General features: G+C 41.2%; 1 protein-coding gene across 2 annotated transcripts in view; it reads left to right on the plus strand.

Moving 5' to 3' along the window:
- DNAH7 (dynein axonemal heavy chain 7) overlaps positions 1-27,262 on the plus strand; it is a 518,555-nt gene that overhangs the window by 125,022 nt on the left and 366,271 nt on the right. For both annotated transcript variants that reach the window (XM_044302717.1, XM_044302716.1), the window contains 5 exons: positions 3,276-3,462; positions 10,157-10,350; positions 10,986-11,184; positions 16,443-16,583; positions 25,671-25,883. In XM_044302717.1, the coding sequence (XP_044158652.1) occupies positions 3,276-3,462; positions 10,157-10,350; positions 10,986-11,184; positions 16,443-16,583; positions 25,671-25,883 (934 nt within the window). The remainder of the gene's footprint in view (positions 1-3,275; positions 3,463-10,156; positions 10,351-10,985; positions 11,185-16,442; positions 16,584-25,670; positions 25,884-27,262) is intronic.

Consider the following 27,262-nt stretch of genomic DNA (forward strand, 5'->3'; position numbering starts at 1 on the left):
TAGTGAGTGGGATATACAAACTGCTGGTGAGTGCCAGACTGTCCAACCCAGCACAGTCAAAGCTCACTGCTAGTGCCAATAAGTTGCCACTGAACGAGCCCAGCCACTGCTTGTTGCTGGTTAGGTGCGTTCCCACGTGTCGGGATACTGTTACCAGCAAATGTGGTTAACAACACCTGAGGCGGCAAATAGAGCAAATTACTGCCCTTTGTTGAGGAGGATTTATGGCATCCACCCTCAATACAGCCAGGACGTAATCATGGTGCAGTTAATCCCTAACCAAAGGCGATCGCTGTACTGTTATAACCTAAATGTACAGGTTGCTGATGAAACCAGCCATTTCATGTCAGTGCAGTCAGACTGATGTGTTCTGTGTCTAACTACAAACAGTTAGACAAATCAGATGGTATACACAGGGCTGGCAGGACTGCTGTCCTCCTGTAAGTGTGACCAGTCATAGACAGAAACCGGGTCACTAATAGTAATTAACAGGTAGGGGCCACTTGTCTGCTAATTAAAACCTAAGACTGCCCCCCATGTCTCGCTGGCTTCATCAGGGGTAACGGGCAGCAATGAATGAAACTCTGTACCGGAAGGCTAAATGGTGTCCCCGTTGGACAGTCTGGCACTCACCAGCAGCTTGTATATTCCACTCACTAACAGTACAGCCAATGCCATCATTCAAGTGTTAGTTACCTTAGAGTATGCCTAGTTGTATAGAGGGTGGTTGCCACAAATCCCCCCATACATCTAAGGTGCAACAATCTGTGCGATTCGTCGCTTATTGTTGCCAAACAATTGGTGTTGTCAACAGTACACCGACACGTGGTCAGCCACTCTGCTAACAAATAATAGTGGCTGTGTTTGGTTCACAGGAATTGTCTTGGCACTAGCAGGACCATATACCCTTTTAGTCCAGGGCATATATGATAAGAGCCCTATATGCTGGCAAACAGTAAATTGGCAAATAGTCTATCAGTACATAAGTGGTATGATGACATCAGTCTCCCACTATTGACATTTGCCATCATCAAATAAGCCTTGCCGGCAATAACTAATATCACCCACCCCTTGTGGGTATATGGAATTGATTCTGCTTTTCTCCCTATACTTGGAGTGTGCGATCCAGTATATCGCCTCCTATTGATGACATACAGTATCTTTTGTGGTGGGCCACAACTGTGTTTTTAACACCTTAGCAGTTATTTTGTGTTTTGTCTGTGTCATTTTAAATGTGACTCACAATGAATAGTGACACTTTTTAACAATGTGTTTAATAAAACTGAAGTATTAAATTAACCCGGGCCAAGATAGGTTTCTATTGCCTGCATAGGCATTTGTAAATATGTGTTACTTATATCTCTCTAAGCTATATGACACCTTTGTCTATCTAAGCTATATGACACCTTTGTCTATCTAAGCTATATGACACCTATATCTCTCTAAGCTATATGACACCTATATCTCTCTAAGCTATATGACACCTATATCTCTCTAAGCTATATGACACCTTTGTCTATCTAAGCTATATGACACCTATATCTCTCTAAGCTATATGACACCTATATCTCTCTAAGCTATATGACACCTATATCTCTCTAAGCTATATGACACCTATATCTCTCTAAGCTATATGACACCTATATCTCTCTAAGCTATATGACACCTATATCTCTCTAAGCTATATGACACCTATATCTCTCTAAGCTATATGACACCTATATCTCTCTAAGCTATATGACACCTACATCTCTCTAAGCTATATGACACCTATATCTATCTAAGCTATATGACACCTATATCTATCTAAGCTGTATGACACCTACATCTCTCTAAGCTATATGACACCTATATCTATCTAAGCTATATGACACCTATATCTATCTAAGCTGTATGACACCTATATCTATCTAAGCTATATGGCAGCCACATGACACCTACATCTATCTAAGCTATATGACACCTATATGTATCTAAGCTATATCACAGCTATATCTTTATGAGGGACAATGATTTACTTTGTGATGTCCCTGGGGGTGGTTTTGTTTCTGATGTCCGGTGGAGTAGGGCAATGGTAACTTGCTGAGAATGGTAAAGATTGCCAGACGCAGAGGCAGGGGAACGGGCACACTGGTGGATCACAGGGAGGGAGCAGGCACAACATTGAATCTTTCCGCCCCACTACCGTCACTGGTAAGGATCGTGCATGCATGATCCCTCACAGGAGCCGCAGCAGCCAGAGGAGAGAGAGGGGGCGGGCACACAAGGCTCTGACGTTTCGTGTACAGAGCCTGGCCACTCCCTAAATCAGGGAGAAGCCTGTTCATGAGACGTCACCACCGGAGCTTAGTGGATGACGTCAGGGGTCACATGACCCGCATCAGCCGTGGTGAAACACGGCAGAATAAATATTGAGTAAATTATAAATGTTTTTAATTCTGTTATAAGCCCCCATCACATATATAGATATAACTCGAACAACCCCTATAATTCGATGGTGCTGTACATCCAGACAGGTTACACAAATATAAAAATACAATAAACAAACCATTAACAGACTGGTACAGAGGGGTGGAGGACCTTGCCCGCAAGAGCTTCCAATCTATAATTGATTGTAGATTGAAGTTAATAGTTGTTTATTTATGAAACATATTACAATATTACACTGTACTTAGGGATTTTTAACCATTGTTTTAATCTATTCCACAATCAGGTTACAATTGTAGCTAAAACTGCTGTGATAAGTCTTATGTGATGTGACTAGTTGAAGTTGTTACTGTTTACACCATGAAGGGTTAATGAGGTGGAGTCTGGTAGATGGGTATTTATAGGAATGAATCACTGCTATCGGTAGCCACAAGTAAGGACGGGGTAGCATTTGAAGCACGTAGGCTATTTTTCATGGGGCCGTCGATACAATTGCTATATGGATGTTTGTTATATCAATATGAATTGAAATAAGAGAGAAGATTTGCAATTTTAGCCGGATGGTTTCACTAGATTGTCCAAGCAGTAGTTCTGGAGGAGAATACCTCAGCAATACAGTGTACAATAGGACCTACTGTACCACCATTTTTTTGCTGGATCATACAAAATCCAAATAAAAAAAAAACTCTGTGTTCCCCTGTGTGAAATTGGGGGGTCTATTGGTGCCATAAATTGGCTTTGTGTAATTATGATGTTGTATAGACCCGGAATACATCTCTGCTCATGAACCCTAAAATTGTCTATCTTATTTCAAACCTTGCACTTAAAGAGGTCTGTTTTCTTTACAGAGACTGGGAAGGAAAGTTACTGCTTTTGCAAGAGATTCTGGATGAGTGGCTAAAAGTCCAGGCTACATGGTTATACTTGGAGCCTATATTCAGTTCTCCAGATATAATGGCCCAGATGCCAGAAGAAGGAAGGCGTTTCTCAACTGTAGATAAGACATGGAGAGACTTGATAAAACTAGTATTGTTGGTAAGTGGCTGCAGATAGCATTTCTTTATTGGAACAATATACATAAGATTACGGGTCAAATAAAAAATATGGATATATAGATATGATTTGCTTGGGAAGCCTCCATACACACTGGAAAGTATCACATTTAAGGGCTCTTTCACACTTGCGTTGTCCGGATCCGGCGTGTACTCCATTTGCCGGAATTACACGCCGGATCCGGAAAAGCGCAAGTGAATTCAAATTATTTGAAGACGGATCCGTTTTCAAAATGCGTTCAGTGTTACTATGGCAGCCAGGACGCTATTAAAGTCCTGGTTGCCATAGTAGTAGTGGGGAGCGGGGAAGCAGTATACTTACCGTCCGTGCGGCTCCCGGGGCGCTCCAGAATGACGTCAGAGCGCCCCATGCGCATGGATGACATGCCATGCGATCACGTCATCCATGTGCGTGGGGCGCCCTGATGTCACTCTGGAGCGCCCCGGGAGCTGCACGGACGGTAAGTATACCGCTCCCCACTACACTTTACCATGGCTGCCAGGACTTTAGCGTCCCGGCAGCCATGGTAACCATTCAGAAAATGCTAAACGTCGGATCTGGCAATGCGCCGAAACGACGTTTAGCTTAACCCCTTAAGGACGCAGGGCGTATCGGTACGCCCTATTTCCCGAGTCCTTAAGGACTCAGGGCGTACCGGTACGTCCTAACTTTAAATTCAGATTCCGGCGCCGCGGGGGTTAATGGAAACGGGATGCCGGCTGAAATCATTCAGCCGGCATCCTGTGACAATGCCAGGGGGGGTCATGTGACCCCCCCCTATCGGCGATCGCCGCAAACCGCAGGTCAATTCAGACCTGCGGTTTGCTGCGCTTTTTGCAGTTTCTGATCAGAAACTTTAGTGTACCTCAAATAAAGATTTTACATCCCCCCTGCACCCCTGCATGATTTTTTGCCGGCGGGTGGTGCAGGGGGGGGAGTTGTGGGCGGTGGGGGCGGTGCGGGAGGCGGGCGGTGCGGCAGGCGGGATCGCGATCCCCTGCCCGCCTCCCCTTGAAAATTCGTTGGTGTAGAGTGGGTATACCAGGGTGCCAGCACATTGCTGGCACCCTGGTATAAACGGCTGACATCGGTGATGCGATGTCAGCCGTTTAACCCTTTCCATACAGCGGTCCGTACGGACCGCTGTATGTAAAAAGTTAACAGTAAGAAGTAGCTCCCTCCCTCTCCCATCGGGGGGCTGCTGTGCCTTTGCAGCCCCCCGAATGGAGAGGGAGGGAGCTCCCAGACAGCCCCCCCAGAGCCCCGTCCTTACCCTTCCCCGTCTGCGCAGTTCTGACCACTACTGAGCAGACGGGGAAGGTTCCCATGGCAACAGGACGCCGTCTCAGGCATCCTGCTGTCCATGGTGCTGAACAGATCTGTGCTGAAGGCAGAGATCTGTTCAGACAAAGTGTAAGTAAAATACAGTACTGTACAATATATATTGTACTGTACTGTACTATACAGACATCAGACCCACTGGATCTTCAAGAACCAAGTGGGTCTGGGTCAAAAAAAAAGTGAAAAAAAGTGAAAAAAAAAAGTAAAAATCAAAAAAAACACATTTATCACTGAATAAAAATGAAAAAAATAAAATTTCCTACACATGTTTGGTATCGCCGCGTCCGTAATGACCTGATCTATAAAACGGTCATGTTACTTTCCCCGCACGGTGAACGCCATAAAAAAAAAAAAAAAAAAACGATTAGGAAATTGAAATTTTGCCCACCTTAGTTCCCAAAAAAGGTCATAAAAGTGATCAAAAAAGTCGCATGTACGCCAAAATAGTACCAATCAAACCGTCATCTCATCCCGCAAAAATCATACCCTACCCAAAATAATTGCCAAAAAACTGAAAAAACTATGGCTCTTAGACTATGGAAACACTAAAACATGATTTTTTTTGTTTCAAAAATAAAATCATTGTGTAAAACTTAAATAAATAAAACAAAGTATACATATTAGGTATCGCCGCGTCCGTATCGACCGGCTCTATAAAAATATGACATGACCTAACCCCTCAGGTGACCACCGTAAAAAAATAAAAATAAAAACTGTGTAAAAAAAGCCATTTTGTCATCTTACGTCACAATAAAGTGTAATAGCAAGCGATTAAAAAGTCATGTGCACCCCAAAATAGGGCCAATCAAACCGTCATCTCATCCCGCAAAAAATGAGACCCTATTTAAAATAATCGCCCAAAAACTGAAAAAACTATGGTTCTTAGACTATGGAGACACTAAAACATTTTTTTTGTTTTAAAAATGAAATCATTGTGTAAAACTTACATAAATAAAAAAAATTGTATACATATTAGGTATCGCCGCGTCCGTGACAACCTGCTCTATAAAATTACCACATGATCTAACCTGTCAGATGAATGTTGTAAATAACAAAAAAAAAAAACGTGCCAAAAAATCTATTTCTTGTTACCTTGCCACACAAAAAAAGTGTAATATAGAGCAACCAAAAATCATATGTACCCTAAACTAGTACCAACAAAACTGCCACCCTATCCCCTAGTTTCTAAAATGGGGTCACTTTTTTGGAGTTTCTACTCTAGGGGTGCATCAGGGGGGCTTCAAATGGGACATGGTGTCAAAAAAAACAGTCCAGCAAAATCTGCCTTCCAAAAACCGTATGGCATTCCTTTCCTTATGCGCCCTGCCGTGTGCCCGTACAGCGGTTTACGAACACATATGGGGTGTTTCTGTAAACTACAGAATCAGCGCCATAAATAATGAGTTTTGTTTGGCTGTTAACCCTTGCTTTGTAATTGGAAAAAAAATATTAAAATGGAAAATCTTCCAAAAAAGTGAAATTTTGAAATTGTATCTCTATTTTCCATTAAATCTTGTGCAACACCTAAAGGGTTAACAAAGTTTGTAAAATCAGTTTTGAATACCTTGAGGGGTGTAGTTTCTCAGATGGGGTCACTTTTATGGAGTTTCTACTCTAGGGGTGCATCAGGGGGGCTTCAAATGGGACATGGTGTCAAAAAACAAGTCCAGCAAAACCTGCCTTCCAAAAACCATACGGCGCACCTCTCACTCTACGCCCCGCTGTGTGGCCGTACAGCAGTTTACGGCCACATATGGGGTGTTTCTGTAAACTACAGAATCCGGGCCATAAATAATGAGTTTTGTTTGGCTGTTAACCCTTGCTTTGTAACTGGAAAAAAAATATTAAAATGGAAAATCTGCCAAAAAAGTGAAATTTTGAAATTGTATCTCTATTTTCCATTAAATCTTGTGCAACATCTAAAGGGTTAACAAAGTTTCTAAAATCAGTTTTGAATACCTTGAGGGGTGTACTTTCTTAGATGCGGTCACTTTTATGGAGTTTCTACTCTAGGGGTGCATCAGGGGGCTTCAAATGGGACATGGTGTCAAAAAAACAGTCCAGCAAAATCTGCCTTCCAAAAACCATACGGCGCACCTTTCACTCTACGCCCCGCTGTGTGGCCGTACAGTAGTTTACGGCCACATATGGGGTGTTTCTGTAAACGGCAGAGTCAGGGCAATAAAGATACAGTCTTGTTTGGCTGTTAACCCTTGCTTTGTTAGTGGAAAAAATGGGTTAAAATGGAAAATTAGGCAAAAAAATGAAATTCTCAAATTTCATCCCCATTTGCCAATAACTCTTGTGCAACACCTAAAGGGTTAACAAAGTTTGTAAAATCAGTTTTGAATACCTTGAGGGGTGTAGTTTATAGAATGGGGTCATTTTTGGGCGGTTTCTATTATATAAGCCTTGCAAAGTGACTTCAGAGCTGTAGTGGTCCCTAAAAATTGGGTTTTTGTAAATTTCTGAAAAATTTCAAGATTTGCTTCTAAACTTCTAAGCCTTGTAACATCCGCAAAAAATAAAATATTATTCCCAAAATGCTACAAACATGAAGTAGACATATGGGGAATGTAAAGTCATCACAATTTTTAGGGGTATTACTATGTATTACAGAAGTAGAGAAACTGAAACTTTGAAATTTGCTAATTTTTCTAAATTTTTGGTAAATATGGTATTTTTTTTTATGCAAAAAAATTCACTTTTTTGACCCAATTTTAGCAGTGTCATGAAGTACAATATGTGACGAAAAAACAATCTCAGAACGGCCTGGGTAAGTCAAAGCGTTTTAAAGTTATCAGCACTTAAAGTGACACTGGTCAGATTTGCAAAAAATGGCCAAGTCCTTAAGGTGAAATAGGGCTGAGTCCTTAAGGGGTTAAGGCCGGATCCGGATCAATGCCTTTCAGTGGGCATTAATTCCGGATCCGGCCTTGCGGCAAGTGTTCAGGGTTTTTGGCCGGAGCAAAAAGCACAGCATGCTGCGGTATTTTCTCCGGCCAAAAAACGTTCCGGTCCAGAACTGAAGACACCCTGATGCATCCTGAATGGACTTCTCTCCATTCAGAATGCATGGGGATAATCCTGATCAGGATTCTTCCGGCATAGAGACCCGACGACGGAACTCTATGCCAGAACAGAAGAACACAAGTGTGAAAGAGCCCTAAAATATATCATTTGATGGAAGATGTGATGAAGAAAAAGGGTAAGCATATGTAAAATAAAACAGTGGTGGAAATAGAACCTTTTAGTGAGCTATAAAGAATTCTGAATATTATGATACCTGATTTTATATGAATAATCAACTAAATTGGTTCTATAAATAATGATCAAATACTTTTTTGTTTTTAATAAAACCTGTTCTTTGGTAATCTTCATGTACATACCTAGCTCTTGCAGTGCTATATTGTAATCTAAATCTCCACAAGGTGGCGCTGCGATCCAACTGAAAAATGTATTTGGTAAAGAAAGCATCAAAGCTGGAATTCTTTCCTACTGATCAACAAAAATAAACTTGCTCTGTCTTCTATTTTCATGATAATGCAGGTTAGCTTTTTGCATTTTGGGATGAAAGGTAATGCAAATGTGATCTTTCAAGCATCTAACCTGTCAGGGTAATTCTAAATAATTGCTACTTAAAAATGTGTATTTCCTGTTTGCTAAAATATAGAAAAGAAAACCTTGGTGGGTAATGACATAGGATTTTGTTTTGTTAGGTTTTTTTTTCAAAATGTGACTACATTAATATAAAAAAAAATAGAAAATGGTCCTTCTGTTGAATCAATATGTTTTTTGTGGATTATGTATGACAATTACAAAGTATATGAATGTAGGTGTAACAGTCATTGGTTCACAGGGGCCTAGCTATACGGTATACAAAGGTAGCGGTTGCTTTTGAGCCTTGGAGCCTGAGGGGGCCCAAAGGCCCCTCTTCCACATAAGTAGACGCCAGTGTAAATCGTACATGGCTGGTACCTGATGTTGCTGATTTTGCATTGGGACCCAGGATCTTCAAGCTACACTTGTTACAAATGTGGACCCTTAAACCCCCGACAGTAATATGAACATCGCTACATGAAACCAACCAGGCTGTTTCGCCCTGGAATAGTCCCGGTGTAGTTGACAAGTTGACAGCTGACCCATGGGGGCACCAAGAGATCAGGCAAAAGGTGTAGTCTGAACCCAGTCCAAGGTCAGGGCAGGCTGAGTAAATGCATATTCCATATAGCAATTCCAAGGTCGGGGCAAGTGCAAGGAGCAGAATCAGGCAAGTTGCGGTACACAAGTAGTTGGACAAGAGATCACACCTTTGCTGGTTACTAGACACTAGAAAACCTTAACGCTCAGGCATGGAGGGGGAGGCACTGCCCAGCAAAATAGGGAGACTGATCAGCACTTTAGTCAGCAGCTGGACAGGAAGCGAGAGGAAAAGATTAACTCTCACAGCGCTGAAAGGCAGTTCACTGAGCACTAGTCCCAATATACACAGGGAGAGAGGAGCAATGCGCTGACAGCATCACGGCACGTGACACCTCATATGGAATGTAAGTTGTGCATTTTTAAATTGAAGCCAGTCTGGCAGTAGGCTGCTCATGCATGAGATTCTCTGCTTGGGGCTGCTCAGTGTCTCCCCTGCAGATGATGATATCCCAGGTCTTTTTAAAGAACACTAGTGCAACTAAGGCTACTTTCACACTTGCGTTTTGGGCGGATCCGCCATGGATCTGGAAAAATGTATCCGTTAAAATAATACAACCGCATGCATCCGTCATGAACGGATCCATTTGTATTATCTGTAACATAGCCAAGACGGATCCTTCATGAACTCCATTTAAAGTCAATGGGAGACGGATCCATTTTCTATTGTGGCAGATTATGTCAGAGAAAATGGATCCATCCCCATTGACTTACATGGTGTGTCAGGACGGACGTTTGACTCAGTTTCGTCAACCGGACAGCGGCAGGTAGCGTTTTGGTGTCCGTCTCCAAAGCGGAAATGGAGACTGATCGGAGGCAAACTGATGTATTTTGAGCGGATCCTTTTCCATTCGGAATGCATTAGGGCAAAACTGATCCGTTTTGGACCGATTGTGAGAGCCCTGAACGGATCTCACAAATGGAAAGCCAAAACGACAGTGTGAAAGTAGCCTAAAACAAACTTTGAGGGACATTTATCAAAACTACGCCACAATGGCATAAACACTTTATTAAATGCCTGTATTTGATTTTCTAACCTAATGAGGAGTAACTTTTAGTCATCCAAATTGTATTTAGCTAAATTAACAACTGGATGAAAGAGATGAAACAGTATTTATATTTGTTTTCTTATTAGGACACACATGTCCTTTCTGTGGTTATGATCGAAAAAATGCTTGAGAAATTCAAAAAGTCAAATGAGTTTTTGGAGCTCATTTTAAAGGGACTTAATGACTACCTCGAAAAGAAGCGACTGTTTTTTCCCCGATTTTTCTTTTTGTCTAATGATGAGCTCCTTGAAATTTTATCAGAAACAAAGGATCCAACCAGGTACGTTCTAATAAAACCATTATCAACATCAGTTTGTGTGGTATTTTCCTTGTATTACAAATGTGGTAAGCAGACTTCATCAGCAGCAGAAAGTATACAATACATGATACAGTATGATAGTATATTAAACTTTTTAGAGCACACTTGAGTGCAATTATATTTGAGAAGTGACTCTTTTTTGCCATTTCAATGTAGGACTAATTCAACCAGCAACCAATACCAATATAAGCACAAAAATCTGTGTGTGAAACAGATTCAAACAGGTATAGAGCTGAGCTGCAGTACCCCTGTATGGCCACTGTACAGTGGATGGGTGAACAGCTCATTGGTATTTGTGCCAGGTGTTGGACCCGACCGATCTGACATTTATGTTTTATCTGGGGTATAGGTCATCTGTGTGAAAATACTGGAATGCCCCTTCTAATTGTGAAGGATTTTCAGTCCAGTAGTACACACAATGGTTGTTTACTAAAAACATTTTTAAAGGTTTGTGACTGAACCAATTATCAAAATGCCACCCTGTACATTACATTCATATGTAAAGTCCATGCACTTCATTCCAACTAAGGTTGAGTAAGGAGTAATGTATTAACAGTGTCATTTTAACACTGTTCTTTGTATTTCCATTGTTTCAGAGTACAGCCCCACCTAAAGAAATGCTTTGAAGGAATAGCAAAAGTAGAGTTTACTGATGTCTTAGACATCACACATATGAACAGCAGTGAAGGAGAAGTGGTGCAACTCGTTAATACAATTTCCACATCAAAAGCAAGAGGCCAAGTTGAAAAGTGGCTTGTAGAGCTTGAGTCGGCCATGATTCAGTCTGTTCATAAGGTATGTTTACTTCAGCCCTGACTCTCCCATGGTAACGTATTTTAAGCCCCTTTTAGTGGTCTTTAGAGCGTCATCACCATGACAGGAACAGTCTTTGAACTATGACATACAAACAATGGTCTTCCTGGTTGTACTTGCTGCTGTCCATGTCTTTTCCTCAATGTTATTACAGTTATGGAGGTTCATAGTAACATAGGTTATAAGGCTGAAAAAAAGACATCTGTCCATCCAGTTCGGCCTGTTATCCTGGAAGTTGATCCAGAGGAAGGAAAAAAAAACTAAAAAATTGTAAGGTAGAAGCCAATTTTCCCCACTTTAGTGGAAAAAAATTCCTTCCTGACATTAATCAGGCAATCAGAATAACTCCCTGGATTAATCACCCCTCTGTAGTAACTATAACCTATAATATTATTACACTCCAGAAATACATCCAGGCCCCTCTTGAACTCTTTTAGTGTACTCACCATCACCACCTCCTCAGGCAGAGAGTTCCATAGTCTCACTGCTCTTATCGTAAAAAATCCTTTTCTATGCTTGTGTACAAAACTTTTTTCTCCAGGCGCAGAGGATGTCACCTCGTCACAGTCACAGTCCTGGGGATAAATAGATGATGGGAGAGATCTCTGTATTGACCCCTGAGTATTTATACATACAGTGGGGAAAAAAAGTATTTAGTCAGCCACCAATTGTGCAAGTTCTCCCGCTTAAAAAGTGAGAGAGGCCTGTAATTTTCATCATAGGTACACTTCAACTATGAGAGACAGAATGGGGGGAAAGAATACAGGAAATAACATTGTAGGATTTCTAATGAATTAATTGGTAAATTCCTTGGTAAAATAAGTATTTGGTCACCTACAAACAAGCAAGATTTCTGGCTCTTACAGACCTGTAACTTCTTCTTTAAGAGGCTCCACTGTCCTCCACTCATTACCTGTATTAATGACACCTGTTTGAACTTGTTATCAGTATAAAAGAACCTGTCCACAACCTCAAACAGTCACACTCCAAACTCCACTATGGCAAAGACCAGAGCTGTCGAAGGACACCAGAAACAAAATTGTAGACCTGCACCAGGCTGGGAAGACTGAATCTGCAATAGGCAAGCAGCTTGGTGTGAAGCAGTCAACTGTGGGAGCAATTATTAGAAAATGGAAGACATACAAGACCACTGATAATCTCGATTGATCTGCGGCTCCACGCAAGATCTCACCCCGTGGGGTCAAAATGATCACAAGAACGGTGAGCAAAAATTCCAGAACCACATGGGGGGACGTAGTGAATGACCTGCAGAGAGCTGGGACCAAAGTAACAAAGACTACCATCAGTAACACACTATGCCGCCAGGGACTCAAATCCTGCAGTGCCAGACATGTCTCCCTGCTTAAGCCAGTATATGTCCAGGCCCGTCTAAAGTTTGCTAGAGAGCATTTGGATGATACAGAAGAGGATTGGGAGAATGTCATATGGTCAGATGAAACCAAAGTAGAACTTTTTGGTAAAAACTCAACTCGTCGTGTTTGGAGGAGAAAGAATACTGCGTTGCATCCAAAGAACACCATACCTACTGTGAAGCATGGGGGTGGAAACATGCTTTGGGGCTGTTTTTCTGCAAAGGGACCAGGAGGACTGATCCGTGTAATGGAAAGAATAAATGGGGCCATGTATAGTGAGATTTTGAGTGAAAACCTCCTTCCATCAGCAAGGGCATTGAAGATGAAACATGGCTGGCTTTCAGCATGACAATGATCTCAAACACACCGCCTGGGCAACATAGGAGTGGCTTAGTAAGAAGCATTTCAAGGTCCTGGAGTGGCCTAGCCAGTCTCCAGATCTCAACCCCATAGAAAACCTTTGAAGGGAGTTGAAAGTCCGTGTTGCCCAGTGACAGACCCAAAACATCACTGCTCTAGAGGAGATCTGCATGAACGATTGGGCCAAAATACCAGCAACAGTGTGTGAAAACCGTGTGAAGACTTACAGAAAACGTTTGACCTCTGTCATTGTCAACAGTGATGGCCAGTTCGCAGTGTTCGCCCGCGAACACATGCGATCTGCCATCTTAACTGACAAGTCCAGCGAGGCATAGGTAAGCCCTTACCTGTGCCTGTGCGTGAGCCGGTCTGAAATGAAATGCGGTCTCCTGGAACAGGCAGTTCCGAGAACAGCCTCTGCTCCCAGAGACCGCATTTCATTTCAGACCGGGCTTACCTGTGCCTCGCCGGACTTGTCAGTTAAGATGGCAGATCGCATGTGTTTGCGGGCGAACACTGCGAACTGGCCATCTTTAATTGCCAACAAAGGGTATATAACAAAGTATTAAGATTAACTTTTGTTATTGACCAAATACTTATTTTCCACCATAATTTGCAAATACATTCTTAAAAAATCTGACAGTGTGATATTCTGGATTTTTCTCTCTCATTATATGTCTCTCATAATTGAGGCATACCTATGATGAAAATTGCAGGCCTCTTTCATCTTTTGTGGGAGAACTTGCACAATTGGTGGCTGACTAAATACTTTTTTGCCCCACTGTAGTTATTAGATCTCCCCTGAGTCGTCTTTTTTCTAAAGTGAATAACCATAATGTTGATAATCTTTCAGGGTACTGTAGTCCACCCATTCCAGTTATTACTTTAGTTGCCCTCCACTGAACCCTCTCCAGCTCTGCTATATCTGCCCTGGTCACAGGAGCCCAGAACTGTACACAGTACTTCATGTGTGGTCTGACTAGTGATTTGTAAAGTGGTAGGACTATGTTCTCACACGGGCATCTCTGCTCCTTTTGATGCAACCCATTATCTTATTGGCCTTGGCAGAAGCTGCCTGACACTGGTTTCTACAGCTTAGTTTGCTGTTAACTAAAATTCCTTGGTCCTTTTCCATGTCAGTGTTACCTAGTATTTTACTATTTAGTATGTACGGGTGACTTGCATTATTCCTTCCCATGTGCATCACCTTACATTTGCCAGTGTTAAACCTCACCTCCCACTTCTCTGCCCAAGCCTCCAATCCATCTGTAGCAGTATACTGTCTTCCTCTGTGTTAATTACTTTACATAGTTTAGTGTCATCTGCACAAAAAATATATTTTACTATGCAAGCCTTTTACAAGATCATTAATAAATAATTGAAGAGAATAGGGATAGTACTGACACCTGAGGTACCCCACTAGTGACAGTGACCCAATCTGAGTATGTACCATTAGTAACCACCCTCTGTTTTCTATCACTGAGCCAGTTACTTACTCACATACAGACGTTTTCTCCCGGTCCAAGCATTGCCATTTTATATACTAACCTTTTATGTGGTACAGTGTCAAATGCTTTAGAGAAGTCCATATATACGACATCCATTGATTCGCCGCTGTCAAGTCTAGAACTTACCTCCTCATAGAAACTGATTAAATTAGTTTGACAAGACCAATCCCTCATGAAGCCATGCTGATATGGGGTTATTTGCTTATTTTCATTGAGATCCTCCAAGATGGCATCTCTTAGAAAAACTTCAAACAAATGTTAAACTTGCCGGCCTATAGTTTCCTCTGTTTTTGGACCCTTTTTGAATATTGGCACCACATTTGCTATGCGCCAATCCTGTGGACACTCCCTGTCAGTACAGAGTTATAATTGCCTCCTAGGTGCATCATCACACCTCTTTTTCAAAGAAGACTGGTCAGTTCTCCTGACATGTCGTTTTTTTAAATACTTGTTTTCCCTATGAAATAAGAATTCTGAAGTATCTTTTCTCATAACTCTGCATTCTACAATTCCTCTATCACTCCGCTTAGAAACCTATGAATACATTGACAACTGTGTGTTATTATTTCCTTAGTCGAATAGGGTGTGTGCATACAGTGCTGCCAGCGGCTAGTATGTCGGTACCTGTCTGCGCTGGAAAGATATAGAGAGGAGCAGGGATGCAGCCCTACAGTAAGTGTGCTATGTTACTGTACACTTACTGTCAGCACTAAGTGATAGCAGTCCCATTTTCAGTCTCATCCCTGCGCTCAGTGACTAATAGAGAAGTGCAGGGAAGAGAGGCATGTACTAAGCCGCCAGCAGTTGGTGCGAGAGCAAGTAAGCCAGGGACACAGCAGTGATAGGGCACATATGGGGAGCCAGGGGCTGGGTTTGTGAGCTAAGAGGAGCTTGGTTCCACAAAATCATCTTCAGAGCTCGGTAGAACACTGAGTTAGAGCATTGCTAAAATGAAACAGCTTTCCCTAATAATGTAAATTATAAAAATGTTTAACATCCCTGTCCCCACACTATAGTAAATAAACAGAAAAGACAGTTACACTGTCTTAATATTGCAGCACATCATTCCCCCATTTAATCATTATTGAGTGTTCATTGTATTGCCATCTATACTATAGGCCAGACTTCCATTCACAACTCTGCAGGCTTCAGAAGTGAAGTTTCCCAGAATCCACTCTTTGCTCACTGTCTGCACAGAGATTGCATTTAGGAAGTGTAGCGTTTGTATTGGGCAAGTATCTGATGTAGAGCTTACTGAAATAACCGTCCCACTGCATTCCAGGAGCTGCTCTGTTAGAGGTTTGTTTGGCTATAGGTTTATTTTCTTTTTACAATTACAACCAGCAGAATTGTGAATGCAGCTCTGGTTTAAGGCTACTTTCACACTCACGTTTGGTCCGGATCCGTCATGGATCTGCCCAAACGCATCCGTTCAGAGCTATGCATCCGTTCAGAACGGATCCGTTTGTATTATCTTTAATATAGCCAAAACGGATCCGTCTTGAACACCATTGAAAGTCAATGGCGGATGGATCCGTATTCTATTGTGCCATATTGTGCAGGGAAAACCTGACTTACATTGTGTGCTAGGATGGATCCGTTTGGCTCAGTTTCGGCAGACGGACACCAAAGCTCTGCAGGCAGCGTTTTGATGTCCGCCTCCAAAGCTGAATGGAGACGGAACGGAGGCGAATTGATGCATTCTGAGCGGATCCTTTTCCATTCAGAATGCATTAGGGCAAAACTGATCCGTTTTGGACCGATTCTAAGAGCTCTGAACGGATCTCACAAACGGAAGCCAAAACGCCAGTGTGAAAGTAGACTGAATTACATGGCGTGACTCAGGATCAGCCCGAGATACGCAATGCAGTGTGTTTCCAAGTGTGTCTGTGTTTATACACTTTTTTTTCTTCTGGAGCCAGTATTAAAATAATAATATCGTATGATATTGAAGAAATCTGTGAAAAATGCATTTCTAAGAAATGATTCTGTTTTTAAGGTGATTGGTGAAGCTATTGAAGCCTATCCTAAAACAAAACGTATTGACTGGGTAAGGGAATGGCCGGGACAAACTGTATTGTGTGTATCACAATGCTTTTGGACAAATGATGTTCAGCTGTCTATAAGGCATAGTCAGAAGGTATGTATGACAGAGATTTTCGGAATGTATATTGCAGCTTAAAAATAGAATTCTGGCTCAGATTGCACAAAAAATAAATAAAAAAAATAGAGCAAATTCTGTGCACCCGATTAATTACCGTATGTGCCTAAATATTTTATGCACCTCAAAAGAAAAGTGTCTAGAAAAGGTGGAGTGTCTAAGAAGAGTCGTAAAATTTATCAGATTGATGGCATGCACCAAGGTTGATAGCTTTTGTCAAAGTATTGATGTGAAATATTAAAAGACGCCACTGTGGTTGAATGGACAAATACATGTGATCAGGATGTGGCAATACAATTATGCCATACATATATGTGGATGCCAAGTCAGTTTTGTGAATTATTCAGTTTTCTAATGCAATATGTGTGTGTTTTTCTAAATCCTTAACCTCTTCATGACCGCTGATACAGGCTTCTACAGTGGTCATTAATGGGCTTTATTTCTAGACTGCCAGCTATCTATGGCTGCCTAGAATAAGGACTACATGGGTCTTCTGTGCAGCAGAGAGTGAGGGCTCGGCAACTGCGGCATCACCATGATTTAGATCGTAGGGTGCCGTTGTCATTGCACAGCAGGCTGGGGCCTAAAGAAGGCTCCAGCCATAACTGCAGTGTATCTTAGGAGGCTGCACCTCCCTGGCACCGCATGCTGGTGGCTACCGGTGTAGCACTGGCAGTACATAAGCAGTCCAGAGAATTATAGAAGCAAATAAAAATAATTTGCCTTTTAAAGCCACCTTGTGGGACTATTAAATTATTAAAACGTTTTGGTTAAAAATAGTTTAAAAGTGTTAAGAAGTTCTAATAAATAAAAAAGAATTCCAATTGTATCCAATCCTCTTCATATATTTGGTATTGTTGTGTCTGTAATGACCTGCACTATACAATTATCATGTCATTTATCCTGTATGATGAACGCCACAAAATTTAGTACATAAAAACTTAGTGTCAGTATTGTAGTTTTTTCCCATCCTCCCCCAAAAAGAGTTAGTAAAAGTTGATCAGTAAGTTATGTGTACCCCAAAATGGCACCATTAAAAACTACAACTTGTCCTGCAAAATACAAGCCCTCATACAACTGCATTGGTGGAAAAATAAAAATGTATAGCTTATATATCTTGGAAGGCTATGACCAAAAGATAAAAAATAATTGCTTGGTCACTAACTCCCTCACTTACACAGTGCTGACATATTCTAAAATGCATGCGGGAGAAATCTTTAAAGTGGATATCCAGCATTTAAAAAAAATAATTTATGGGTTATATTGAAAAAAATCCCATGTTTATTAAAGTAGCACTCCCACAAAAATGTTTATTCTCTGACCTATTAGAAAGGCATACAATGTAAACTGTAGTGAAGGTAATCTTCTTACAAATGACTGTATAACCTCCCTTCTGATCCTAAGCTGTGTCATGTGACTAACACTGCTCTCTAAAGGTACCTTTACACGAGGCGATGATCGGTATGATTGAGCAATGAATGTTTCTTGGTTTAGTGAACGTTTCAACTCTTGCCCTTTAGATGTGACGTTTAGCATTCACAAAATCGTAATTTCAATTGCATATTCCATTGTCTGTAAAGGACTTACTGAAATGTGATTGTAATCGTGCCTGCACTGAACGTTTCCTGTTTACATATATGAACTCATTAACATCCAAAAATGATTTTTTTTTGTGCCCACAAAAACAATCAAACTAACATAAAAAAATCTACCGATTGTCGGTTGTCTCGCTGTCATTCATTGCTTTTACACTGCTAAATAATCTTGCAGATTTGCGTGATTTAATGATAATTTACACGATAATCCCCTCTGACACAGAACGGAAGGAAGTCGGTTACTTCTCTGTTCATTCCTATGAGACTGACATTGAGGTTTCCCTGGAAATACATAGAGAAACTGACTCCCTGTCCACACATAAGATGCTGTTTACATCATGTACCTTTCTAACAGGTCAGAGAATTACAAACTGTATATGCTGTGTTTGAAATCTCCAGCATAGAAATCAGTTTAAAAATAATATTCTGGATTGTTGTAGGATGTTTATTTCTGCCATGTTCTTGTGGTGGGGTCAGAAAATTTTGCAGGTTAAAAGCTTTCCATCCAACACAGGACAGTGGCATGCAAGTTAATGAGTCATTTTTTTGCACCTTGCCTCTCTGAGAGCTAACTATACCTCAGGTTACCTGACCTATGTACTTACAGGGGATCTGTTTTTACATAGCCACCACAGGTCATGCAGGTTCCAAGCACTGACACAGAATGAGGCCTCATGCACATGGCTGTTGCCTGGCCATTCCATGCATTGAGGACCGCAATTTGCGGTCCCCAATACACGGGCACCATCCGTGCAGCTGCCGCAGATGGATATAGACCCATTCAACTTGAATGGGTCTGTGATCCATCCGCACACATCCGCAAAACAATAGAACATGATCCGTTCTGCACCTTCTGAATTGCGGACCCATTCAATCAAGGTTTTCTGTGTGTGTATTAGAAAGACTATTCACTTGAACTTCACCCTGCAGTACTGCAAGGGTTAATTTGCCTTTTGCAACTGCTTGACTAATGAGTTAATCAGCTCCTATATATGCTAAGCTGCTTTTTTCCACTCCTTGCTTGAGCAATAGCTTCCTCTAGCTTACTAGCCCCTGTAAAGGTGCTATAATCTGTTTGCCTATGTATCCACCTCTGTCTAATTCCTGGATTCTAACTCTCTCTGCTGCCTGACCTGACCCATTGCTGTCCACTGTACTGATCCTATGCCTTGCGTCCTGATCTTGGCCTGTTATTGACTACAAGTTTGTCTGTTCCATTGGTGCTACATACCGGCGTCCCTGACCCGTGTAAGTCAGCAGGCAACCACATGGAGACTATCTGCAACGATGTAACAATGAGGCCTCATGCACACGACCGTTTTTTTTTTAAGGTCCGCAAAAACGTGGTCCGTAGGTCCGTGATCCGTGACCGTTTTTTCGTCCGTGGGTCTTCCTTGATTTTTGGAGGATCCACGGACATGAAAAATGAAAAAAAAATCTAAGTCAAGTTTGCCATTGAAATGATAGGAAAAAACGGACACGGATCACGGACGCGGATGACAATCTTGTGTGCATCCGTGTTTTTTCACGGACCCATTGACTTGAATGAGTTCGTGAACCGTTGGCCGTGAAAAAAAATAGGACAGGTCTTATTTTTTTCACGGCCAGGAAAAACGGATCACGGATGCGGCTGCCAAACGGTGCATTTTCCGATTTTTCCACGGACCCATTGAAAGTCAATGGGTCCGTGAAAAAAAACGGAAAACGGCACAACGGCCACGGATGCACACAACGGTCGTGTGCATGAGGCCTGAGGCATTCATCTACGGGTGCTGAGAAGATCCAGCCTCAGGCTGGGTCTCCTAGGCAACCTGTTAGTGTATGACTCAGTGTCATACACTAACAGGCAATGCATTACAATACAAGATGTATTGTAATGTATTGCAGAGGGGATCAGACCCCCAAAAGTGAACATCAGAAATTAAAGAAAAAAAAGTTTAAAAAAGTGTTTTTAATAAAATTAATAAAGTAATAAAATTAATAATGTAAAAAAGAAAAAAAAAACTCCCCTTTCCCCTTATTTTATAATAAACTGAAAAAACAAAACAAAAACACCCACACATATTAGTTATTGCCCCGTCTGTAATGACCGGCTCTATAAATATATCATATGATCCACCCTGTCCGATAAACACCATAAAAAAATAAAAACGGTGTAAAAAAAAAAAAGCTATTTTTGTCACCTTACATCAGAAAAAGTGCAACACCAAGCGATCAAAAAGGCGTATGTCCCACAAAAACCGTCACCTCATCCCACAAAAAATGAGCCCCTACCTAAGACAATCGCCCCCAAAAAATAAAATAAAATATAGCTTTCAGAACATGGAGACACTAAAACATTTTTTTGGTTTCAAAACTGCTATTACAGGGCTCCAGATGGCGACCAAAATGGTCGCCAATGCGACTTAGAATTTACAAATTGCGACAAGACTTTTTAGTCTTGTCGCCATTTGCGACTAGACCCGCCGCAGCTCTGCCGTTGAATACAGCGGCGGGCACAGGAGATGATAGTTCTCTGCCCTGCCGCCGCCGATGTTCTTCTCAGCAGCGCAGAGGAGAAGGACTCTCTCCCTTCCCCCTGTGCTGCTGCCACTGCCTCTGCCAATAAGAAGAGAGACGGGAGGAGGAGAGGAGGGGCTGTGGCCACTGCGCCACCAATGAAGATAACTGACCTGTCAATACAAATACAGGAGGCGGGTGCAGGAATCAAATAGCCGGCACCCGACCTCTGACAGGGAGCTGCGATCAGCGGCAGTTGAGTTAACCCTTCAGGTGCGGTACCTGAGGGGTTAACTGCCGCTGATCGCAGCTCCCTGTCATAGAGGTCGGGTGCCGGCTATTTGATTCCGGCACCCGCCTCCTGTATTTGTATTAACAGGTCAGTTATCTTCATTGGTGGCGCAGTGTGCCCCCCCCCAGTATAATAAACATTGGTTGCGCAGTGTGCCCCCCCAGTATAAGAAACGTTGGTGGCACAGTGCGCCCCCCCAGTATAAGAAACGTTGGTGGCACAGTGCGCCCCCCAGTATAAGAAACGGGGGCACAGTGTGCCCCCCCAGTATAAGAAACGTTGGTGGCACAGTGCGCCCCCCCAGTATAAGAAACGTTGGTGGCACAGTGAGCCCCCCCCCCAGTATAAGAAACATTGGTGGCACAGTGGGAAGTGCCAATGAGGGTTAAAAAAAATAATAATTAACTTGCCTCCTCCAATTGATTGCGTAGCTGCCGGTCTCCTGTTCTTTCTTCAGGACCTGTGGTGATGTCCCTGAACTCATCACATGGACCATTACCATAGTGATGGATCATTGGATCATGTGATGAGCACAGTGATGTCACCACAGGTCCTTTGACAGGTCCTGAAGAAAGAACAGGAGACGATCAGTTGGAGGAGGTGAGTAAATTTTTATTTTATTTTTTAACCTTCATTGGCACTACCCACTGCGCCACCAATGTTTATTATATTGAGGGGGGCGGCGCACTGCGCCACCAATGTTTATTATACTGAGGGGGGGCACACTGCGCCACCAATGTTTATTATACTGGGGTGTTGGGGGGCGCACTGCGCCACCAATGTTTATTATATTGGGGGGCGTACTGCGCCACCAATGTTTACTATATTGGGGGGGCGCACTGCGCCACCAATGTTTATTATATTGGGGGGGGGCGCACTGCACCACCAATGTTTATTATATTGGGGGGGGCGCACTGCACCACCAATGTTTATTATATTGGGGTGTTGGGGGTGCGCACTGGGCCACCAATGTTTATTATATTGAGGGGGGGCACACCGCGCCACCAATGTTTATTATACCGGGGTTTTGGGGGGGCGCACTGCGCCACCAATGTTTATTATACTGGGGTGTATATAATGTTTATTATATTGACCTTCTACTTAGCATTCTGTATTAAAGAATGCTATTATTTTCCCTTATAACCATGTTATAAGGGAAAATAATACAGTGAATAGACTTTCATCCTAGCAACCATGTGTGAAAATCGCACCGCATCCGCACTTGCTTGCGTATGCTTGCGATTTTCACGCAGCCCCATTAACTTCTATGGGGCCTGCGTTGCGTGAAAAACGCACAACATAGAGCATGCTGCGATTTTCATGTAACGCACAAGTGATGCGTGAAAATCACCGCTCATGTGCACAGCCCCATAGAAGTGAATGGGTCTGGATTTAGTGCGGGTGCATTCCAGGATTTTGAATGCCGGATCTGGCACTAATACATTCCTATGGGGAAGAATTCAGGATTCGGCGTTCAGGCAAATCTTCAGTTTTTTTCGCCGGATATAAAACTGTAGCATGCTGCGGTTTTATCTTTTGCCTGATCAGTCAAAATGACTGAACTGAAGACATCCTGATGCATCCTGAACGGATTGCTCTCCATTCAGAATGCATGGGGATATGCCTGATCAGTTATTTTCTGGTATAGAGCCCCTAGGACGGACCTCAGTGCCGGAAATGAAAAACGCTAGTGTGAAAGTACCCTAAAATATTTTAAAATATTATATGATAAAATATATAAACAATAAATAAATATATTAAATAGCGCTGTCCAAACTATTAAATTATAAAAAAATATCTCCTATGCGGTGAGCATTTGCCATTTTTTTGTCACCTTGTCACCCCAAAAATAGGATAGGACTGTTCTATTATGGGCCGAATGTTTTATAAAATGCGAAATGCACACAGCTTTTTTTGGTGTTGAAAGCAAATCAAAATTTTGGTATCAAAACAACCCTACGCCGATCTGATCGGTGTAGCGTTGTCACGATACCAACATTTTCATTCGGTTTCGATTTGGCGATAAAAAATTTGATTTGGCTCCTAAATTTTTCAGTTCAGGAGCCAATGGTTACTAGGTATTTTTTTTTTTGTCTGGAGCACTGTATTATTGTGCTAAAGAGGAATACATAAAAAAATATACATATTAGGTATCACCACATGTGAACTCAAGTGTGCGGATTACAAATCCGAAGTCAGAATTGTTGTAACACGTCACGAAATTTTGCTATGCATAGGTATGCCTAAATGAATTAACCACTGGGAAAGCATTGAATCATTTTGAACAGAACGAGTTTTACTACAACAATTACCTGATCTACATCAAAGTTTGCATAGTAAACCGTGTATGAAAATGGAATGGAATAATAAGAAAATTTACAAAAATATTGTTTTTCAGTTTAAAAGTCTTACTTGAGCAAGGCCCAGTACTGTTAAAAGTGCTTCAGGCATCTGCTTTTGCGTTTGTGAACAGTCATATTTTCCCGTTTCAAAAACCAGCAGTAGTCCCCCATCATGTTGGGATTCCAGCGGCCTTGATACCTGTTCTCCATTGTAGAAATATCTTTATAGAACCGCTCTCCATGTTCGTCACTTACGTTTTCCAAATTGGGTGGGAAAAAGTCAAGATAGGAATGTAAGAAATGCACTTTCAATGACATTCTGCAGCCAAGTTGTTCATATGCTGTAAGCATGTTGTCTACTAATTCAGCATAGTTTGCAGCTCGTCTGTTCCCAAGGAAGTTCTGCACTACTAGCACAAATGCATCCCAAGCTGCAACAAGACGTACTCGCTTTGTCAGATTCTTGCGCTGATCATAAGTAGTGTATTTGCCACATATGAAGCAGAAATTGTCGTTAACACATTTGCGTTTATCTATCTTAAGTTTCAAAACTGATAGCACTATAACAGATCACTTTATCAAAATATGTCCAGCTTGCCTTATAAACTTACTGCCGACATCAGCCTGAGTGCGTCCGAACAGGTCTGGACATGTCCATTAGAATATCTCCAATATAATGCATTCATATTATAATTTAATAGGCTTTGCATGTACTTAACCCTTTAAGGACCTTAAACATGGCACCCGCTTGCACGTGCAGTGGGCGACATAGCCACCGGGTTTCTGCTATTTTAAATAGAAAACAGCGGCACATGCATGCGATCATACATTTTCCCTTTTAGATGCTATGGTCAAATGTGACCATGGCATCTGCGCAGTCCGGAAGCAGAAGTCGTGCACTTCCGCTCCGGTAACAGTGTTCCCCGGCTGAGATCGGGGAACCTGTTACATTGATCTAATAGGCTGAAGCCTCAAGCAGGCTTCGATGCCTATTAGATGACTATACTAATACAGGCCACTAGGTGGCAGCATTGTATTGGTACAGTGCAAATGAAGTGTTCAATGGTGTCTATATAGACATAAATGAACACAATAGGCAATCTAATGATAATTATTGACTCAAAAAAAGTAAAAAATAGATATTTGCACATATAAAAAAAAATAAAAAAAAGTTCAAATCAGTCCCCTTTCATTAAAATAAAAATACTTAATAAAAAAAAGAAACATCATGGGCATCACCCATCGCGTGTAAAAATGCCCATAATATAAAATTGCAACAAAATTAATGGCATACGGCTAATGGCGTAACGGGAAAAAAAAAATTAAAACAGTCAATTTGCCATTTTTTCTCACTTCAACTACCCAATAATTTTTTATACAAAGTGATCAAAAAGTCGCACACACTTTAAATTGGTAACACTGAAAAGAACAGATCGTCCCGCACAAAATGAGCCCCATACACATAACTACAAAAAAAGTTATAGGGTTCAGAATATGGTTACAAAAAAAATAAAAAAAATTCCCTCAAAGGGTTAATTTTTTTCGGTATTTAAACGCAAGAAAAATTATATAAGTGTGGTATCGTGTAACCTTACTAACCTGGAGAATGAAGATAACAGGTAAATTTTACAGTGTAAAAAAAATAAAAATAGCCTTTATCGTTTTTTCCCAATTCTACCCCATTTGGAATTTTTTTCCCACTTCCTATTACATGGTATGCAATCGTAAAAGGTGCCATTAGAAAGTACAACTTGTCCCACAAAAAATAAGGCCTCATAAGGCTATGTGAATAGAAAAATAAAAAAAAGTTAGAACTATGGAAAGGCGGGGAGTGAAAAACGAAAACGCAAAAATGGAAAATCTCACGGTCCTTACTGGGTTAAAATCTGGATGTGTCAGGCAAATTCCGAGTTCAAATTTAGAATCATCAGCGCGCTCATTTTCTGGTATAACTTGCATCAGAAAACAGTTTTTCATTATTTAAACTATGGCCCATCCACCACCCACTTTCTTAAATGGTGTCAAGCATTGCAACAAATGGCAAAAAGTCACAATTTGTTGCACATAAACTTACCCCAGCTGTGTTCATTGGACTTTCTTAAACCAGTTGACATTGTGTTGCATGTGAACTTGTCGACCATGACATGTGCATAGGTAAATTTAGGAAAAAGTTTGAGTAGAACACATTTTAGATATACAGATTATTGATGATAAAGTGATACATGAAATGTAATTTATCAGTCCAATTCTTATTGTCTATAACAGTTATTTTTCACACAGTATAAGTATTGTAATGACGTTCCATTAACAATTGGGCGTCATGTTTTAATGTTTTTAGGCTCTTGAAGATTACCTGGCACAAAACAATAAGCAAATCGATGATATTGTTGCCCTTGTGCGTGGAACATTATCAAAGCAGAACCGGGTGACTCTTGGGGCTCTTGTGGTCCTAGATGTCCACGCAAGGGATGTTCTTGCAGCTCTTGTTAAAAAACAAGTTAGTGATGAAAATAATTTTGAATGGTTAAGCCAACTGCGATACTACTGGGAGGTAAGTGATGAAGATTTTCATTTGCATTGTTTCATATTTAAAATAAAAAAATGATGCTTGCAGTGTGTAATGATCCTTTTACAGTCGTAAAAAAAAGTACTAAAAAAAATAACTAGAGCTTGATCACTTGCATGATTATTTTAAGAACTGAAAATACCGTTTTACTTAGATTAAAGAGGAAAGTAATTAAAAAATAATTAAGCTAAATTGCTTTCAAATGGCACTTTGTTTCCCTGGTCACAATTCTTTATTATGTGTAAATATGGTTTGATATTTATTTGTAAAGTCATTTTGCTTGACTGCAAAGCTCATCTGAGATCGCCTCTTAATTTGAAAGCAGTTTTTAAATATAGATGAAGAAAGATTATGAAAAATGTGTAGAAAGCACATTTACTGTTATTTACACAGTCCAATATTCAGTCATTAATGCACAAATGTGGAGATAGACTTCATTTAAAATAATTGCTTCCCCTTTTTCATATCTCAACAATTTTATAAGTGAAGATGGGTGTTTTTGTTTGCACAGAAACAGGCTAAATTAAGGTGGATTTGTGGCAATTTCGAAAAGCCATTTGCACTGTAATTGGAAAACTTATTTATAGTAGCAAATTAACCACATGGAACATAAACTAATTCTTATATGAAAAGCAGCTCTGGTATTCAGTTGTGAACTAAACCATGCACTAACTTAAAGAGGTGATCTGGCCAATTAAAATTTAAGTCAGGCCAATTCTTCCTGGTTCCTCTCGATATAGACGTGTGAACCACTGCACCAATCTGTGGTTCACAACTGTGGCCTGTGATTAGCTGCACTGTTACATGTTCGTGTTCACAGGGACATGAGAAATGTCAAAACGGGAGCAAAAGGGAAGCATTACTTTTAACGCTTTATTACGTTTTATTATTTTACACAATTCTGAACATTTTTTAAGTGGACAGACAACTCCTTTAACTTAGTATATGGTTTCGATTACATCTGTAGATGATTGCCAAACGAGGCAGCTGTGGTCACACATTGCATTTTTTTGCTGAAATATTTACAGCAATTATTGGAAATAATGGCAGATCCTGCAACATTATCATTAACCCTTTCACTACCAGCTATAGGCAAACATGGCGCCCACTTGCACGTGCAGGGGGTGTCATGGCCGGCAGGTCTCTGCTGTTTCAAACCGCAGAGACCTGCAGCTAATTACCGTGTAAGAATGCTGATCGCAGTAATTAAAGCCTTTTAGATGCCGTGATCAAGGATTGTGACCGGCATCCTCTGTGGCCAGTGAGGATGCCAGTAATTGATTTGAATGCGCTCAGCCTCGCAGAAGAGGCTGAGGGCATTCATGCTGCAATTCTTATTTTGGCCTCCAGGTGGCATGCCAACA

The sequence above is a fragment of the Bufo gargarizans genome, chromosome 8 (genome assembly GCF_014858855.1).
Source record: "Bufo gargarizans isolate SCDJY-AF-19 chromosome 8, ASM1485885v1, whole genome shotgun sequence".
Taxonomy (NCBI): Eukaryota; Metazoa; Chordata; class Amphibia; order Anura; family Bufonidae; genus Bufo; species Bufo gargarizans.